The sequence below is a fragment of the Schistocerca serialis genome, chromosome 5 (genome assembly GCF_023864345.2).
Source record: "Schistocerca serialis cubense isolate TAMUIC-IGC-003099 chromosome 5, iqSchSeri2.2, whole genome shotgun sequence".
Lineage (NCBI taxonomy): Eukaryota > Metazoa > Arthropoda > Insecta > Orthoptera > Acrididae > Schistocerca > Schistocerca serialis.
In genome coordinates this window covers 472,624,324-472,638,870 of record NC_064642.1, presented here as the reverse complement: position 1 = coordinate 472,638,870, position 14,547 = coordinate 472,624,324, and the positions used below count along the sequence as shown (strand labels likewise).

At 37.7% G+C, this 14,547-nt stretch overlaps 1 protein-coding gene across 11 annotated transcripts in view; it reads left to right on the top strand.

Moving 5' to 3' along the window:
• The window catches only part of LOC126481335 (nuclear receptor coactivator 3-like), a 309,936-nt gene that overhangs the window by 220,470 nt on the left and 74,919 nt on the right, over positions 1-14,547 (top strand). For all 11 annotated transcript variants that reach the window (XM_050105013.1, XM_050105020.1, XM_050105012.1 and 8 more), the window contains exons 3-5: positions 5,329-5,479; positions 11,888-12,004; positions 13,649-13,829. In XM_050105013.1, coding sequence (XP_049960970.1) covers positions 5,329-5,479; positions 11,888-12,004; positions 13,649-13,829 — 449 coding nt within the window. The remainder of the gene's footprint in view (positions 1-5,328; positions 5,480-11,887; positions 12,005-13,648; positions 13,830-14,547) is intronic.

Sequence of the window (14,547 nt, the reverse complement as noted above, 5' to 3'; positions counted from 1 at the left end):
GGTGAGATTTACCAAACGCGATGAGAGGGAAAGTCTGGTACATTGTGAATTCACAATGCACCAAGATTTGCGGTTAAGATGTATTTTCATTTCGGAAACCGAACTGTACTAGGACACACTTTCCACTGCTATTCAATTACTGAATCTCAGATTATATTTAAGATGTTAACAACCAACCATTTGGCGTCACTGCTGCAATCCCCCCCCACCCCCCGCCCCTGTATTTAATCAGTTAGCTGTATCATGTATTGTTGATTAACAGTTGACTATAAATGTTTCAATGTCTGGATATAGTAGTAATTACTTAATGTCAGTTGCGTAATGAAGGCTAACGATATCTGAGAGGGTTGGACATAATGAGGTGTGCTCCATTACTAAGCTGAAAAGTTCATAGATGGTTCAATGCCCTGCTATTTTACTAGACATAAATTGTTGAATCACAGTAATAGTCCTCACAGAGTGGCACACTGAAGGCTATGAATGTCCTCCATGATACATTGTTGATATGTTCTTTTCTATCTTTCTTTCTGTAGTCTAAAAGGCTTGTCTGTGGAAAAAGACTATTGGTGGCTTCATACTTCTTTGCATTTTATTTAAGAGATATCCTAACTGTATCTAAACCTATGACCCTTACTCTTCAAATTGTAACCATAGTGAAACTGCTTAATGGTCACTTAAATTATTTGCAAAGTTTGCACCACATTTAAGACAGGAAAATACAGTTTCAGAATCATCCGTTACTGGATTATTTTCAGCACGTACTTGTTTTGTTTGTTGTGGTCTTCAGTCCAAAGACTGGTTTGATGCAGCTCTCCAAGCTGCTCTATCCTGTGCAAGCCTCTTCATCTGAAGTACATCTACATCCTTCTGAATCTACATCTACATCTACATCTATACTCCGCGAGCCACCTTACGGTGTGTGGCGGAGGGTACTTATTCTACCACTATCTGATCCCCCCTTCCCTGTTCCATTCACGAATTGTGCGTGGGAAGAACGACTGCTTGTAAGTCTCCGTATTTGCTCTAATTTCTCGGATCTTTTCGTTGTGATCATTACGCGAGATATATGTGGGCGGTAGTAATATGTTGCCCATCTCTTCCCGGAATGTGCTCTCTCGTAATTTCGATAATAAACCTCTCCGTATTGCGTAACACCTTTCTTGAAGTGTCCGCCACTGGAGCTTGTTCAGCATCTCCGTAACGCTCTCGCGCTGACTAATGTCCCCATGACGAATCGCGCTGCTTTTCGCTGGATCATGTCTATCTCTTCTATTAATCCAACCTGGTAAGGGTCCCATACTGATGAGCAATACTCAAGAATCGGACGAACAAGCGTTTTGTAAGCTACTTCTTTCGTCGATGAGTCACATTTTCTTAGAATTCTTCCTATGAATCTCAACCTGGCGCCTGCTTTTCCCACTATTTGTTTTATGTGATCATTCCACTTCAGATCGCTCCGGATAGTAACTCCTAAGTATTTTACGGTCGTTACCGCTTCCAATGATTTACCACCTATGGCGTAATCGTACTGGAATGGATTTCTGCCCCTATGTATGCGCATTATATTACATTTATCTACGTTTAGGGAAAGCTGCCAGCTGTCGCACCATGCATTAATCCTCTGCAGGTCCTCCTGGAGTACGTACGAGTCTTCTGATGTTGCTACTTTCTTGTAGACAACCGTGTCATCTGCAAATAGCCTCACGGAGCTACCGATGTTGTCAACTAAGTCATTTATGTATATTGTAAACAATAAAGGTCCTATCACGCTTCCCTGCGGTACTCCCGAAATTACCTCTACATCTGCAGATTTTGAACCGTTAAGAATGACATGTTGTGTTCTTTCTTCTAGGAAATCCTGAATCCAATCACAAACCTGGTCCGATATTCCGTAAGCTCGTATTTTTTTCACTAAACGTAAGTGCGGAACTGTATCAAATGCCTTCCTGAAGTCCAGGAATACGGCATCAATCTGCTCGCCAGTGTCTACGGCACTGTGAATTTCTTGGGCAAATAGGGCGAGCTGAGTTTCACATGATCTCTGTTTGCGGAATCCATGTTGGTTATGATGAAGGAGATTTGTATTATCTAAGAACATCATAATACGAGAACACAAAACATGTTCCATTATTCTACAACAGATTGACGTAAGCGAAATAGGCCTATAATTATTCGCATCTGATTTATGACCCTTCTTGAAAATGGGAACGACCTGCGCTTTCTTCCAGTCGCTAGGTACTTTACGTTCTTCCAGCGATCTACGATAAATCTACTTAGTGTATTCATTGCTTGGTCTCCCTCTACAATTTTTACCCTCCATGTTTCCTTCCGATACTAAATTGGTGATCCTGTGGTGCCTCAGAAAGTGATGTACCAATCAATCCCTTCTTCTAGTCAGGTTGCACCACAAATTCCTCTTCTCGCCATTTGTGTTTCTGTACCTCCTCGTTAGTTACGTGATCTACCATCTTATCTTCAGCATTCTTCTGTAGCACCACTTTTCAAAAGCTTCTTTCTAAACTATTTATCATCTATGTTTCATTTTCATATATGGCTACGCTCCATAGAAATTGTTGTATCCTGCCTACTCGTCAAACATGAGGTGCCTAGGCAACCTGCTTCTCGGATCGCTAGACAACAATTCAAGCAGGTCGTATTAATGAGTTTTTATTACAATAAGATATATAACAATACTTCACTTTGAGAAGTACAGATGTATGACACGCAAAGGGTGACTTGCAAATAAGTCTCTTCGGTGTATACAATGCTATGGCCAGGCGGCACAACGCTTATGTCCTCTTCGTGTAGAGGCTGCTACCATCGCGTTGTTGTCCTGAAGAGGGGTAGGTCAGCATGCAATTGACTGATGTTTCACAGCCTTCTCTGCTCGAACGTTCCCGGCCAGCGTGCCGGCGCTTGTCTTTACATGAGAACAGAAATACTATCAGAAAAGACTTCCTGACACTTAAATCTATACTCAGTGTTAGCAAATTTCTCTTCTTCAGAAACACTTTTCTTGACAATGCCAGTCTACATTTTACATTCTCTCTACTTCAACCATCATCAGTTATTTTGCTGCCCAAATAGCAAAACTCCTTTACTACTTTAAGTGTCTCATTCCTAATAAAATTCCCTCAGTATCACCTGATTTAATTCGACTACATTTCATTATCCTCATTTTGCATTTTTTGGTGTTCGTCTTATATCCTCCTTTCAAGACACTGTCCATTCCATTCAACTGTTCCTCCAAGTCCTTTGCTGTCTCTGACAGAATTATAATGTCAATGGCAAACCTCAAAGTTTTTATTTCTTCTCCTTGAATTTTAATTCCTACTCCAAATTTTTCTTTTGTTTCCTTTACTGCTTGCTACAGATTGAATAGCATTGGGGATGGGCTACAACCCTGTCTCACTCCTTTCTCAACCACTGCTTTCCTTTCGTGCCTCTCTTGTAACTGCCATCTGGTTTCTGTACAAATTGTAAATTACCTTTCACTCCCTGTACTTTACCCGTGCCTCCTTCAGAATTTGAAAGAGAGTATTCCAGTCAACATTGCCAAAGCTTTCTCTAAGTCTACAAATGCTAGAAACGTAGGTTTGCCTTTCCTTAACTTATCTTCTATGAGAAGTCATATGGTTAGTACTGCCTTGCGTGTTCCTACATTTCTATGGAATCCTAACTGATGTTTCTTGAGGTCGGGTTTTAACAGTTTTTCCATTCGTCTGTAAAGAATTTGTTTTAAGATTTTGCAGCTGTGACTTATTAAACTGATAGTTTGGTAATTTTCACACCTGACAGCAGCTACTTTCTATGGGATTGGAATTGTTATATTCTTCTTGAAGTCTGAGGGTATTTCGTCTGTCTCATACATCTTGCCCACCAGATGATAGAGTTTTGGCAGGGCAGGCTCTCCCAAGGCTATCAGTAGTTCTAATGGAATGTTTTCTACTCCCGGGGCCTTGTTTCAACTTTGATCTTTTCAGTGCTCTGTCAAATTAATCACGAAATTTCATATCTCCCATCTCATCATCTGTATCATTTTCCAGTTCCATAATAGTCCACTGAAGTACACCGCCCTTGTGTAGACCTCTGTATACTCCTTCCACCTTTATGCTTTCCCTTCTTTACTTAGAACTGAGTTTCCATCTGAGCTCTTGATATTCATACAAGTGGTTCTCTTTTCTCCAAAGGTCTCTTTAATTTTCCTGTAGATGGCATTTATTGTACCTGTTGTGATATATGCTTATGCATCTTTACATTTGTCCTCTACCCATTCCTGTTTAGCCATTTTGCATTTCTTGCTGATCTCATTTTTGAGATGTTTGTATTCCTTTGTTTATTGCATTTATATATTTTCTCCTTTCATCAATTAAAGTCAATATCTCTTGTGTTACCCAAGGATTTCCAATAGTCCTCGTCTTTTTGCCTACTGTATCTTCTGCTGTCTTCACCGTTTCATCTCTTGCAGTTACCCATTCTTCTTCTACTGTATTCCTTTCCGTAATGCTCCCTCTGAAACGCTCTACAAGATCTGGTTATTTCAGTTTTCCAGGTTCCATCTCTGTAAATTTCTACCTTTTTGCAGTTCGCTCAGTTTTAATCTACAGTTCACAACCAATAAATTGTGGTCAGATTCCACATCTGTCCCTGGAAATGTCTGACAATTTAAAACATGGTTCCTAAATCTCTGTCGTACCATTATATAATCAATCTGAAACCTTCTGACATTCCAGCTCTCTTCCACATATACAGCCTTCTTTCATGGTTCTTGAATGAAGTGTTACAAATGATTAAATTATGCTCTGTGCAAAATTCTACCAGGCAGCTTTCTCTTTCATTCCTTTCCCCCAGTCCGTATTCACCTGTTACTTTTCCTTCTCTTTCTTTTCCTACTGTCAAATTCCAGTCCCCCATGGCTATTGAATTTTGTGTCCCTTAACTATCTGAATAACTTCTTTTATCTTGTCATACATTTCGTCAATCTCTTCATCATCTGCGGGGCTAGTTGACATATAAACTTGTACTACAGTGGTAGGTGTGGGGTTCTTGTCTATTTTGGCTACAATAATGTGTTCACTATGCTGTTCATAGTAGCTTACCCACATCCCTATTTTTTTATTCATTACCAAACATATTTCTGCCTTATCCCTATGTCATTTTGTATTTATAACCCTGTGATTATCTGACCAAAAGTCCTGTTCCTCTTGCCACCGCAGCATCTACTACAGTTTCAAACTTCAACCTCGAGACATGGGTAATTTGAGTCTGGAGTCTAATGTATTAACACTTGAGGGATCACACTTCTCATAATTTCACATTTGATTGCAGTACGAAGTGCCTTAATGAGAAGAGACGACGTGATCAAGAGAACACATTCTATGAAGAGCTGGCTGAGCTGATTGCTGCCAGCTTTGCTGACATGAACTCACTCTCTGTGAAACCGGACAAGTGCGCCATCCTCCAGGAAACTGTAACCCAGGCAAGTATATTTGCTTGTTCAGGCTACACTACATGACTTGAGTAGTGTTGATTATTTAGGGCAAACGTTTTAATCTCATATACAAATCTAGCTTCACGACATTCCTTCAAACCTTGAAAGTCATTTGACAATGTTCCTCTCTGTCCACTCTGTCCAGCTGCAATCTAATGAGAAATTTCAAGCATTTTACTTATTAAACTCAATGTATGAGGCCTTTTTAAGTAGACATGAAACATTTGTCAGTAATAGTATGAGTAAATCAGAAGAAAGAAATTATTTTGTGTACACATTCATATTACAGTTATGGTATTGAACACTTAAATAAATGATCAGTTGCCCTTAGTTGACTATCTGATTCAGCTTTTGACTCACAGTCAACCAAATAATTTTCAGTGATCTAATTTAAATAGATAATAATTTCAATTGGAAATTGAAGTGGTTCTTCGACCATTGAATGTGACAGCTGTACTGAGCATCTATACAAGAAATATCGAAATTGTATAGTTTTTAACGACTAGTGTCTACAGATACCCTTATGATTAAAAAGAGGAAGTCTCTGATCATATAAACAGGTGAAGCATTTCTGTTAATAATGAGTCTACATTTTCCAAGAAATCTGTGATAGCTTAAAATAGCTTGGATACTCAAAAACTCCTATTGATTGAAGATCACAGAAAACTGTCATTTAAAATGTAAAGTAAATCTGGCCAGCTAGCCTTGCTAATCTTCCAGAACTATCTCCTAACCCACTGAAAACTGAATAATTATTTACATGTGTGTTTGTTCCTCAAAACTGTTAGGATGCTTGCTGTAACCTCCAGAAAAAGCCTATGTTGCACACATGATTTCTGTACCGTCAAACAATTGCATGATACACTTTATTTTTATGAAACTTCTGAGAAAGGGATGAAAAGAGCAACTGAATAGGACACATTCGCATGTTTCTCAGTTTTAATTAACATTTTTTTATAGGTTGAAGTATCAAAATTGTAATGGAACTCTTGATGTCTCTCTTATGGGATCATGTTTTTCAAAAGACTAGAAATAATTTAACAGACCTTGAGAATTTCCAGAACTTCAAAATAGGCAATTTTTCTTGTATTTTCTGACACATTTTTTTTCTTATGTTTTGGAATTCAATTTTAAAAAGCAAACCTTTTAAAAAGTGGAGTTTTTACACCATTTTTGTATGTCAGTATCCTTTTTTCTCTTAAAGTATAACCATTTACCTTTTCTGCTTTTATTGTTTATCAGCCTAAATAACCTTTATCAAGTTTTAATATTTATGACAGTCATCTGGAGGCTCTGTTTTAAAATGGCTGAGCGTATTAGTGCTGTAACTGACCACTGAATCCAAATTTGCAACTCTTTTTCGGTTTATGTTGCCTTTGTTTTATGACAATTTATTATTGCATTATAATGTCCTGTAACATTCAGATTAACGATTCATGGCATCAAAATTAAAGAGAAATTATATTATGTGAATATGATCCTATTCCATTCATAGACCTTTGGGACCTACATTTTTTTGCTGCGTGTATTATCACATTACTGTCATACAATAGCCCAGAGATAGGTAGCCGTTGAATTCCCCCATGTGCTCGAATAATCTACTGTTAAAACAGTATTGTATTTTTTATTTTGCTTGATATCCACTTATATTGGTTGACAATCAAACTCCACACTAATCTTAGTCATATTTATTGGGGAATTTTGATGAGGACTGGGTCCACAGTCTTACTGTAATTATTGAATGAAGACATTTTGTATATGGCTGTTAAAAATATTTATTGTGATTGCAGTTTTGGCATGTAGTCGTTGTTAACCATTGTGGGATGTTAAAACCCATCCATGGATTGACTTTATTCAATAATTCATGAAAGAATATGAAATGATGATATTTGGAGCACATCTTTAACTTCTGTGCAGCAAAGATTTAGCATTGCCTGTATGTTGTAATAATTGTATTTGTCTTGACAGTTATTTGTAATGTAGGAGGTAAATAAAGCAGTGTTATCCTTTACTTTTCAATTCTGCATTTGTATTGTGTGCTATATTGAAATGTGTCGACACTCGTGTTACGTAACTGCTTAATTTCTCAAGTGCTTTTTCTACTTTCTGTTTAATTTTTCCCTAGTTTTCTTTTTTGTGCAATGGAATGTTGGTAGGGTTTCTTTTGTGTATTACTTCAATGTTTTTCATTGTTTATATACTTAGATTCGCTCAGTGTTGCTGACATATTTCGTCACCTGTTGAAAGTATCTCATTCATGCTAATTATACTGTTGGGCAATGTTAGTCTTTCTTTTTTTCGGTCTTTCTTTAAATGAAGGGCTTCTTTTGCACTTAGTCGTTTCAGCCTCAGTTATAGAGCCAGGTTTTCTTTTTCACCCTTACCATCTGTGGTTTCCACTTTGTTTTGGACTTCATATGACTACATATTTACACTGGCTACTTACTTCTTACATCATCAGTCACATTTGTATGCACCAGGAGTCTACTACTTCAGTTCTATTATGCTGAAATCACCTTGCAATTTTAAATAGGCATTTGTCATATTAAATCAATTAATATCATCTCCTTGTCCCTTTTGTAAGTCATAATACCCATGTGACATCTCTATAGAGCAGTTTCTTTCCTTCTGCAGAATACAAATTTTGAGTGGATGAAGAAGTAGAGTTCAATATATAAAGATGTCCTCCTTGTATTGCTTTGGTATGGCAGTAGTTGTGTTCCTTGATTTTATCCCTTGTTATCATATGTTGCCTACAGGGTGGTAATGAACTCTAATGGCAAACTTTGAAAAGTTACTGAGAAATATTTACTTGAGACATAGAATATAAAAAAAAAACCACGGGCTCCAGTACATAAGAAATAAAAAATAATTTATATGTTTATTTGAAATGTATCTTATACTTGCACACAGAACTTATTCATTGGCTCATTGTGTTGGAATTCATCGTTTTTGTGCTTCATTCAGCTTAAGAATTGAGACAATGGAAAAAATATTCCTTGAAGACCAATCTGGTGTGTGATGGAAGATTAACTATACATAATTCATCAGCTCATGTGATTTCAGTATGAAGAACAATCTTTGGATGCAATTACATGGACATATGCTGGTCACTCAAGTAGTGCCCTGCATTTCTTTTCTTTGCAAAGAATTTAAAATGCAACTACACACATTGAAAACTACAATATTGATGGCTGGCTTTGATTTTTCAATGCAATCTCTGTCCATTTCCACAGTTTTCGTCCATCTTTTAACAAGGGCATGTATTCCAGTATGATAAAACACATTATCCTGCTTCAGAAGCCATTGATGTGTGGATGTTTACATTACCTCCTCGTCTTCAAAGTGAGTCGCATGATGAGCTCCTTTTAGTGACCCAAACAGATGGAAGTCTGATGGTGATGACATGTCAGGACTGATCATGTGTGAGGCAAGACTTTCTATCCAGTTTTCCAATCTGTTCAGTGATGTGATGGTTGGTGTGTGGTCTTGCTATGTCATGCAAAAGAACAACAATCCACCGTAGCTTTTGTTGGGGGAACTTGCTGAAGACATGCTTTAAGCTGTTTGAGGGTTTTGATGTATTGGACAGAATGTGTTGTACATCACTGTTCCTAAAAGTCAACCAGAATCGCACCCTCTGGAGTCATTGCGGGCATTGGCCAGCTACTCCGTATTTCGTCAACCAATGGTGTTTGCCCTTCAGCGTCATTATAGCTACAAACTCATCATGTAACTGTGCTGATATCCACTGTTGTGTCGCCATACACGTTTCCATCTTTCATGAATGGGAATGGGTCTCTCACTTTCTGCATTCAAGAATTCTATCGCAGAACACACTCTAGATAATACGAACTTCAATGTTAGTCATTTTGCAAGCAACTGCCATGCTGGCATCTGTAGAGGCAGAAGGTTACTACTGCAGTGGATTGGAGAAGCAGCTTTGTAATATAGTGCCAAATTTGAATATTTCATTTTACAAAGTTTTTTGAGGGGAAAGAAACAGGAGGCATTCCTTTTTGACTAATGGTTGTATTTCTTCGTCCAACATAACGAGTCTCAGACTCAGATCCTTTACACTTAAGGCTCCCTCCCAGCCTTGTAGATTCATAGGATGTGTTTGTGGAAGCCAGAAAAAGACAACATAATGGCAGAATCAACATATATGGAATTCTGAACTCTCCCCATACTATATACAGGGTGTTTCAAAAATGACCGGTATATTTGAAACGGCAATAAAAACTAAACAAGCAGCGATAGAAATACACCGTTTGTTGCAATATGCTTGGGACAACAGCACATTTTCAGGCGGACAAACTTTCGAAATTACAGTAGTTACAATTTTCAACAACAGATGGCGCTGCAAGTGATGTGAAAGATATAGAAGACAACGCAAACTGTGGGTGCGCCATTCTGTATGTCGTCTTTCTGCTGTAAGCGTGTGCTGTTCACAACGTGCAAGTGTGCTGTAGACAACATGGTTTGTTCCTTAGAATAGAGGATTTTTCTGGTGTTGGAATTCCACCGCCTAGAACACAGTGTTGTTGCAACAAGACGAAGTTTTCAACGGAGGTTTAATGTAACCAAAGGACCGAAAAGCGATACAATAAAGGATCTGTTTGAAAAATTTCAACGGACTGGGAACGTGACGGATGAACGTGCTGGAAAGGTAGGGCATCCGCATACGGCAACCACAGAGGGCAACGCGCAGCTAGTGCAGCAGGTGATCCAACAGCGGCCTCGGTTTTCCGTTCGCCGTGTTGCAGCTGCGGTCCAAATGACGCCAACGTCCACGTATCGTCTCATGCGCCAGAGTTTACACTTCTATCCATACAAAATTCAAACGCGGCAACCCCTCAGCGCCGCTACCATTGCTGCACGAGAGACATTCGCTAACGATATAGTGCACAGGATTGATGACGGCGATATGCATGTGGGCAGCATTTGGTTTACTGAGGAAGCTTATTTTTACCTGGACGGCTTCATCAATAAACAGAACTGGCGCATATGGGGAACCGAAAAGCCCCATGTTGCAGTCCCATCGTCCCTGCATCCTCAAAAAGTACTGGTCTGGGCCGCCATTTCTTCCAAAGGAATCATTGGCCCATTTTTCAGATCAGAAACGATTACTGCATCACGCTATCTCGACATTCTTCGTGAATTTGTGGCGGTACAAACTGCCTTAGACGACACTGCGAACACCTCGTGGTTTATGCAAGATGGTGCCCGGCCACATCGCACGGCCGACGTCTTTAATTTCCTGAATGAATATTTCGATGATCGTGTGATTGCTTTGGGCTACCCGAAACATACAGGAGGCGGCGTGGATTGGCCTCCCTATTCGCCAGACATGAACCCCTGTGACTTCTTTCTGTGGGGACACTTGAAAGACCAGGTGTACCGCCAGAATCCAGAAACAATTGAACAGCTGAAGCAGTACATCTCATCTGCATGTGAAGCCATTCCGTCAGACACGTTGTCAAAGGTTTCGGGTAATTTCATTCAGAGACTACGCCATATTATTGCTACGCATGGTGGATATGTGGAAAATATCGTACTATAGAGTTTCCCAGACAGCAGCGCCATCTGTTGTTGAAAATTGTAACTACTGTAATTTAGAAAGTTTGTCTGCCTGAAAATGTACTGTTGTCCCAAGCATATTGCAACAAACGGTGTATTTCTATCGCTGCTCGTTTAGTTTTTATTGCCGTTTCAAATATACCGGTCATTTTTGAAACACCCGTTAGGACCATTTAGTAAATTAAGTGTTTGTTCAAAATAATATAATATTTCTATATGTTGAATATATGAATATTTCTATATGTTTCTATATGACAGGGAAACCCATTGTGAAAATGATGCATTGCAGTGTTATTGTAGCTCATTAATGTAAGCAATAATGACTGGTAGTTTAATTAGCAATGATACAAAACACAGTGCTCATACTTAGCAGTCTTGTTCACCAGTTATGATTCGGGCAAACTACATATTTCTGGGGGCTTATGGATGAGACTGTATTCACAGAGACAAAAATTTACTATTTCTGCACATGTTTTGTGGCATTACTCAGTATATACTTCATCTATTCCTATGTGAATGATGTTATAGCTGTCAGAATATGAGTAATGAGTAGTGGATAGATTTGCATTTCATATCTTAAACAATTTAGCATTGTGCCAGAGGCATCAAAGATCTTAACACATCAGTGTCAAATTACAAAATAAGGAACCTGTGAAAAACTTGGATTCTTCAGATCAAACCACACCCTTTTCCAGACCTTGGTAGGTCATTTTTAGAAACCACATGCAAAATGAGTTTGTTGGGTAGGAATACAAACATGTTCTTATTCTATCTAGTGTATTGTTTACCTAATGGTATTTCTTTCCGTTTTGACAGATACGCCGAATTAAGGAACAGGAGGGTGCGAGCAGTGATGCTATTCAGCAGGGTGAAGTTTCATCATCAAAGCCTACTATTCTAGCTAATGAAGTACTTGGTCCACTACTGCTGCAGGTAATGTGTCTGATTTGAATTTACATCATGCCTATGTAGAACATAAAAACAGAAAAATTGTCACGGTTCGTAGAAGTAAGCATAAAAAATATATTTGGAGCTCTGTAAAATTAAATAAATAAGTGTGTGTGTGTGTGTGTGTGTGTGTGTGTGTGTGTGTGTGTGTGTGTTTGTGTGTGTGTGTGTGCGAGCGCGCGTGCGCTTGTACGTGTGCTTGTGTGTTTTTCATTTTTTAATATATTTATTTATGGTGTGTCCAGATATTGAGCTACTGTTTGCAAAATATATATGCAAAGTCTTAAATAAGAGTTACATTAGAACACTGTTACCTGTTATGTGCGTTTATATTTTCATGGCAACAAACTCTGGTGAAACGGAATCGTGCAGTATCAATTTAACATTCCTGGTGCCACCTTCAATCTGTTGTCTATAGTTCATTATGGAAAAATTTGAAAACAAATTGTTATATAAAAACACCAGTTCTTGTGTTCTTAGTTTACTTCCTATTGAATAAATCTGGAGAAACACTGGACTTGAGGCAGCAAGTAAGTCAGACATTTCTTGGACTGTGTTCCAAATGAGAAATGCAAAAAAAAAAAAAAAAAAAAAAAGTGACAGTGAAACTTAGCCAGATGAACATAATTTAGGGAGACCTTTATGTGTAAATGTTATCCACAGAAATGAAGCAAGTACACAAACTGTTTATTGTGTATGCAGGGAGTGATAAATCTTAGAAAGGCAACAGAAAAAAGTTTAGGAAATTTTTCAAACAATTGGGTGTGTCAACACGTGTGGAAATGTAGAACCTGTTTTTCAAATATGAATTCTTCATTCACCAGTGCACAATAGAGGAAACTGGAACTTAAAAGTTGTAATTATGAACTGTACTCTTTAATTACATTGTGCCAGACCTAGTTAATCATTGCAGACATATACAAGTGTCTATGTGATACAAAATCTCATTCATTTCTTGAAAATAGGAGTTTTTTCAAGAATAGGTTTGATCATCTTCTGCTACTTACATTTGTAGGCACAAATTTGAATTATTACAATGACTTATGAGACATTACATAGTATGTGCAAGATTTTCAATAAAAATTTTAATATCACCACACCAAAGAAAAAATTTTTCAAGTTGTTTATTTCATCTTCTGTTCTGGTTTTGTACCCATTGACCAGTGCCTCCCTGTTACTACATTGATATATACTTTTTGTGGACCATTAAATATTAGCAACCATTTTCAGCTGAGTTATTAACACTCATTTTAACTCTTCGACTTGAAATAGTAATCAGTTGAACTCAATAACTTCCATACAACATTCAGTGATGGCTACTTGTATTACATTGAGTAATGCCTGTAATCAGGCTATTTTGTAGCTGACAGTTTTAGTTCACAATGGCTTTCAAAAACTTTGAATGCTGCAGTTGGTGGAAGTTTTTCTATTTTCTCATTTACCTGATGTTACGTGATCTAAACAATATGTGGATAAAGTTGTCACTATGTATTATGTAAAATTGTTTTCTGTATGAAACATATGTTCATACTGTGTGTATTTGCCACTTTGATATTTATCACAGTACGTTTCTGCTCTTCTTCTATAGTGTCCATATGATGTGCTTAAACATTTGTGGTTTTGTTACAGGCTCTTGATGGATTTTTATTTGTTGTGAACAAAGACTGCCATGTGGAGTACGTCTCAGAGAATGTGGAGCAGTTTATTAAGTACACCAAGGAAGATATTCTTGGAAAAAGTATTTATAATTTCATGCATGTGGGAGACACAACGCGTTTCAGTTCCATACTTTTGCCAATTACTTCCACAGGTTAGTATGATGTCTTACTTGGTTGTACTTTTTAATTGTGAAACCTTGAAATCTGTTGTTACAGTTTATCTGCCTTTGTAATTTTGTTATAAATAGTATTTTTCTGTTATTAATGCTAATGACAAGTAGTGTCATGGGAGCTTCTGAGAATAAATCAATGTTTCAGAAATATTAAGGCTCAAATAGGCATCTGTATTATAAGAAAAAGAACTGGAAAAATGTGTAATGTTATACAATTCACCAAAATTAAAATGCAATAACCTGTTGTAATTAAATCAAACATTGTCCATGAACTATGAACACATAAGAGTATCACGTGAAGCAAATACAAAAGTTTTGTCTAACGAACTGTAGTTCACATTTATAATATGTCTCTGTACAATGTTTTTTGCCCAAAGTTTGGCGTCTGGTAATTTGCATGAGTGGAGGAAGATGTAAAGTTATATTCCTCTCTGGTTTGTGGAAGATATAGAATTAGCATGAATCATGAGGTATTAGAAGATACAAAATGTTGAGTTACTTCAGGGACCAGACCCTCATTGGAACCATTGGATATGTTTTGGTGTTAAACATACACTGTCCATGATGTAGCTTTCACAAAAAAAAAGGTTACTCATGTTAAAAATGGTCATGTGTTGCATATAGCACTCCCTTGATTATGTATACCACAAAAACAGTTCATTATTGTAACTGTGATGAGAGGTGTTATCAGTAATTT